The sequence below is a fragment of the Ammospiza caudacuta genome, chromosome 2, assembly GCF_027887145.1.
Source record: "Ammospiza caudacuta isolate bAmmCau1 chromosome 2, bAmmCau1.pri, whole genome shotgun sequence".
NCBI classification, from domain to species: domain Eukaryota; kingdom Metazoa; phylum Chordata; class Aves; order Passeriformes; family Passerellidae; genus Ammospiza; species Ammospiza caudacuta.
In genome coordinates, this window is record NC_080594.1 from 94,740,498 (window position 1) to 94,746,497 (window position 6,000).

Genomic DNA, 6,000 nt, shown 5'->3' on the forward strand with positions numbered 1-6,000 from the left:
AAAGGTGATTGGCAACACTCAGGATGGATTTACCAGAGCCAAGTCATGTCTGACCAGCCCAGGCGCCAGCTATGGCAAAAAGACTGGACTTGAGGAGCATTGGATGTCTTTTGCCTAAATTCTAGCAAGGTTTTTAACATGATGCCAAGTTGTGAGCAAAGGAAGGAACAGTGCATTGCAATGATGCAGGTCAGGGACTGCAGGGCTGCAAAGCAGCTCTGCAGGAAAGGACCTGGGGGTATTGGTAGATGATGAGCTGATCGTGAACCAGCAGTGTGCCCTGGCAACAGAATCCTGTACAAACAGGAGCATCATTAGTGGATCAGAGGAGCAACTACACCCATCCATTCAGAACTTTTTAGATGACACAATATTGCACTCAGTTTTGGGCCCTCAGTATAGGGAAATACATAAATTAACTGCAATGAATTCATCAGAGAACTGCAAAGAAGGTCAGGGGCTGGCTCTCTCTGTATGAGAAGAGGCTGAGGGAATGGGGCTTGCTCAGACTGAAGATGAGACGACTTTTGGCAGGGCTAGTTGCAGCCTTCCAATTCCTTTGGGTTGTTGTCAAGAGAACAGACTCAGACTTTTCATCATGGTGCACAGCGGGAGGAAAAAGACAGCAGACAAACTGAAACACAAAAAAGTGTTTCAGACTGGGTATAAGGAGGAAAAAAAATCAACATTAGGATGGTCAAATACTGGAACAAGTTCCCAAATAACTTGTGCCCTCTCCAGCTTTGGAGGTTTTCAGGATTCAAGCAGAAAAAGCACTGAGCAACCTGGCCTGACTTCATAGTTAACCCAGCTTTGAGCAGGAGGCTGGAATTGCAGCTGAGGTACCTTCCTACCTGAATTCTTCTATGTTTTTATGATAGTCAAGACAGCCAGACTGGAAGTGGGTTGGGTTATGTGGGCTCATATCCTCTGATATGAACCTGCAGCTGCAATGTAGACATACTCTAAAGGGACATAGGAACACAAACCTTCCCAAAGCCAGTGGGGGACATGCTCCTCAGCCAAGCCTTCTTGAAACCACTGAAAAGTGCCTGAGGAGCCAAGTTTTCTCATAGTAGCACCTGTACTAGCAAAGGTTGATAAAACTGGATGGAGATAAACTATGGGTCCAACCCATCCTCCTGAGTTCTGATTATGAATAATGAAATACATGAGTTTTATCGCCCTGAATTCCTGGAAAATGTCTAAGGAAAAGCATGCTCTTATTTGTAATTGGAAAAAAATCTGATGTGGATTTAGTGAGACAGAATAGAAAAAGATGTCATTATTTGTAGGGACATTTTTTGGTATGAACTACATTTTGACACTGAAATTTACACATGCCAGAAGAAATTTATGAATGCAATACTCTTCAACCCTCATATTTATTGATCTTTTACCATCTGCATCTCAAAATAGAGGCAAATATCCAATTGTATCTCCCCTTTTCATAGTCTAGGAAACTCTGATAAATAACCACATCATTAGCTATGAACTCCACCCTTAGGAGAGATGACTTATGTGCAGGAGCACAGAAAGGCCCTTTCTGGAGAAGAGGCTGGCACATGTCTTATTCTTTTTCTCAAAGACTTCCACATGCTCAGAGAAGATGGATAGAAATCAGCCTAAATTGGTTTTTATAATGGCTGTTTCATTTTTATTAGTCACATGTCACTATAGGACACGAAAGAACCCAAGCTCACACTGCTGTTCTCAAAGTGAAGAAAAAAAAGAAGTTTCTTTTCTAACTCTAACATTTATAGTTTTCTAAAAGAGACAGCAGATTGAAGGGTGACAGTAACACCTCTCCAATGACACTGGTCAAACCAACAGTCTATCAACTCTCTCTTCCTCCATAAAAGAATGCAAAACAATGAGTTATTTATAGAAAGTGTGTAAGAAAATTCACTGCAAGAATGTCAATATCAGATAGCTTAGAAAATCTTAAAAAAAAGTAACAGTCACAACAATAAAAATCTTTGCTCCATCAAAGTATGGATAATTACATGCATATAAGCCACCAGCACACTGGGAGGCCAATGCAATATTTGCAAAGCCGCTTAATATCTTCAGAAGTTACTGCTGCAAAGGGTTCCCACAATTAAAAGGCTTCCTTTTGCAATTTCAGTCATGTTGGCTCCCAAGATGTTTCAAGCCTTTGTTTACTGCTGTTTGTGGCAGCTGCCATGCAGTTTATTTGGGTCTGTTTTTCATGTACCTGCCAGCGAAAGCCCCAAGCCAGACTCAGGAGCCCTGTCTCCAGCTCAGGCAGCGTGCCTGGCCCAGCCTTCTTCCCTGACACTCTGTGGCAAGGCTTGGACTGAAGGCTGGCCATACACAAGAACAGCAGTTAAATTAAGAGCAGAGGAAATACTGCAGTCAATATTCGTAGCCTGAATTTTCTCCCAACACCAGTGTTCCTGGAGTGCAGGAAACAGTTAATGGAGGCTATTCGCTTTCCAATTTTTTAGTACTGAAGTAACTCTCAGAATAATTTTGACATTTATTACCTTCAACTTCTTTAGCAATGATTGGTATGAATATTATTAAGCTCCTAGTCTGGACCTTAATGCAATTTAATTATAACTTTAAGTTCTTATATTTAGCATACCAAAAACCAAGATTGTAGCAAGAAACCTTCTCCTATCCCTAGTAGCATTAGCTTGAGGCTGGGGTCAATAGAGGGTGTGAATATGTTATTAACATCTATTGGCAATGTTCTTCAGCAGTTTTGGCCAGTGAAGTATTGACTGAGCCTTGGGCACTGAGATTTTTGCAGTATTAACTGCAGCAATAGGCACTACAGATAAATTAGAGAGGTAACAGAACTTCCACATGACAGGCTTGTGCTTTGCCTGGTGCAGACCTAAACTGTGCACAAAAAGGAACAGTCACAGAAACACTCTCTGCTTTGCTCACTAAACATCTCTCAGGAAAAGTATCTGCTTGAGCACTGCTTCCACAGTGGAAGATGAGAAAACACCACCAGGACAAGGCAGGGAGACACCAGACTGCTGCCTCCCTGGGACAGAGAAAGGCCTGTCAGGAGGGAAATTGACACCACCCTCCAGAGAGCAAAAAGAAAAAGCGTCCACACTCTGCTGCACTCAGAAAAAACTTCTGCCTGTTCTGCCAGAAAACAAAATTGTATTACAATGCTCTGTTTGCAATGGGTGGGGATTAAATTAAATTTATAGGAAGACAACGGAAAAATAAATGGTTTTGTGGGGAGGGTATGTGTGAGATTGCCAAGCGGTGGGTCTAATCATGAATAGGAGGGTCTAGATTTGAACAAAGCAAAGAGTGAGTTTAAGAGGGCAATGAATTAATTAATGATGAAACATGCCCATGGCACAGAATGTGTCCAGGGGCCAAGGGAAGGAAAGAATAGAATGAAACAGCATCTCTCCACCTTGGAAAACCTCCATACAATCTGCTACTAAACTTTAAAAAGTCTACATTTAGACCAAAGAAACTATACCTTGCTAACTTCACTACTTCTTTTAAAATCTATCTTCAGACATCATAAAGTTAAAAAGTGTGGCATAATTTTTGGTGAGGAAAAAAGTCGCTGTAGGACATAGCAGTTAGCTGGGATTATAATCACATTTGCTGAATATTGGCACTATATAATTCCATACCTGCTTCTTTGGTCTAGTTATGGTGATCAAAATGGAAACATTTCTTTCAAGTAATGCCCCAGACCAATGTTTATTAGCATCTTACCATGAGAAAAAGAAGGAAACTTTTGTAACAGGAAAAAAAAATACTGCATTTTTATTAGGTAATGGATACTACTAAAAATTATGACATATTTCAGAGAGTGGCATTAAGCTCACAGAAAAAGATAATTTAAGTGGAAATTCACCACAGCCAAACCTTAGTACCAAATGTATCCGCTGTTTTGCTGCTATTAAGAAAATTTTGAGGAGATTTTTGGAGCTAGATTATAAATTTTTAATTGCTGCAACATTCACTTCAGTGCCATCTCTCTCTCAGCTACAGTTTTGTGTATTTTAAAAACTGTTTCATGCCAGTGAAATTGAATTAATCCTACATTGCGTCCCAAAATTAAATGTGACGGATTGAGATGCTTAAAAGACATGCTCACACCTGCTGCTGGTGATTACTTTCCCTTTTCTGATTAAATGCTTGACTTGTCCAGAGTGCTGAACTAATTAAACCAGATGCAACAGCATTCATTTCAAGCCACAAGACAGAAGCTTTTATCAGGCTCATCTCTTACCTTTTTCATTAATTTGTTGAGTAAGCTTCTACAAGTGCATTATATAGTCAAGACCATGGGAAACAGTTTACAATTCTACTACAAAATATCCATAGTGAACAAAATGAAAAAGCAATCCCACAAGCCCTGATACACTATGTAGTATGGCTATAGTAAGTGATACCATGCAGTATCACTATGACCTCATTGTCTGGCAGCAATTGTTTCACCAATAAATAATTTAATGAGCAGCTAATCACTAGTTTAAAGCTGGCATACAGATTCTTCTTTTTCTCATGACTACCTGAAAATGTTTTTAAGTTACAGCACTTCTTCCACGGCCACATTTTCAACACCAACATAATTTTTCTTCCAAGTTTAAGACAAAAATTAAGATCTGGTACATTTTTCACTTAGCTGTTAAGTGCATAGCAAAGTCTCTGCTTATCCTTTCAAATGTTACACAGAGTGATTGCCAGCAGTAAGTTCTGTATTTTCTAAACTTTAACAAATTCCGCTGGAATAAGGAAATACTTGACCTTTCTTTTGCCTATGTGTTTGTATTTCAGGACGTACGCTGTAAACACAAGCCATACAATTAGCAGAACCAGGAGGACGGGCACAAACCCAACACCTGTCCCCAGCCCCGCACCTGCGGGCACCGCCGCCTGCTCCAGCGGCCAGCACGACGGCTCCCGCATCAATTTCCCGTCCGCGTCCCGTACCAAGCTATTCCTCCGAACGTTCAACCTCCAGCAGAGGGATTCGCCCAGCGCACTGAAAGCTCTGAAGAAGAGCCGGTATTTTTAAACACGAGCGGATGAGCGGCAGCGCGCACGGCGCCGGGATCTCGGGCTGAGCCCCCCTGCACCGCCGCTCTGCGGGGCTCAGCCCGGGCACAGCCCCCGTCCCGTCCCTTCCGTCCCGTGCCGGGGCAGCGGCGCCGAGCCCGGGGCAGCCCGGCCGTCCAGCCCCGCCGTACCCCGGGGCTCACCTGTGGGGTCCAGCACGGCCAGCGGGCCCGGCACGGCGGGGCCGGGCGGCGGGACCATCCTCTCCCGGGGCGCTCCCTCCGCTCGGCTCCGCGCTGGCGCTGCCCGGGGCGCGGCGGGTCCGCCCCGCGGGGCGCGGCGGGGCCGGGCTGGGGTTGCGGCCGGGGCGGAGCGAGCGGCGCTGCCGCCGCCGCGGGGGGACCCGGCCGCCCAGCCCGACCCAGCCGGCCCTCGGGGGAAGCACGGACCCGGCTTCTGCAGCCGTCAGCTGCTTCATTCATTATATGTCCTACCCGTGTCTCAGCGTTGGCGGCACGTCTGGATTTCTTCTTGACACCTGGTAGAGATCAGAATTGTCCCAAACTGTCCTTTCAGCTTTCTTCTTCACTTGAAAAAATATATTTCTATATAAAAATCAGAAATAAAATTCAACAGCATCAAAAATACTGAGTAAATTACTAAAGCTGGCATCTCAGTGACATGGGTTAAGGCAGGTGTAGGCTAAGACAGGAAATGTCAGTAGTCAAGAGAACAGAGTTGTTCTTTTTCTTACATGGTGTCTATCAATTTCTCAACCTCACTGCCTCAGTTTTTATTCCTTCTGCAGATTCTGACTCTTGTCAGGATCTTGCCCAGGAACTGCCAGCTGTTGTTTCTAGTGCTACTTACTGCAGGGTTGTGTGACTTCTGCCTGCAAGAGTCTAGCAACAACTGAGAAGAAATAGCCAAAGGCATTGTGCTGTTTTGATGTCCGCTGTTCCTTTTGCCTGATTTCCCTATAGC

General features: G+C 44.0%; 1 protein-coding gene across 1 annotated transcript in view; it reads right to left on the minus strand.

Annotated features, from left to right (window-relative positions):
- Nucleotides 1–5,277, minus strand: part of TMEM255B (transmembrane protein 255B) — a 69,626-nt gene extending 64,349 nt beyond the window's left edge. Inside the window, exon 1 of the mRNA XM_058800327.1 lies at nucleotides 5,220–5,277. Within this exon, the coding sequence (XP_058656310.1) occupies nucleotides 5,220–5,277 (58 nt within the window). The remainder of the gene's footprint in view (nucleotides 1–5,219) is intronic.
- Between the last annotated feature and the right edge of the window lie 723 nt (nucleotides 5,278–6,000).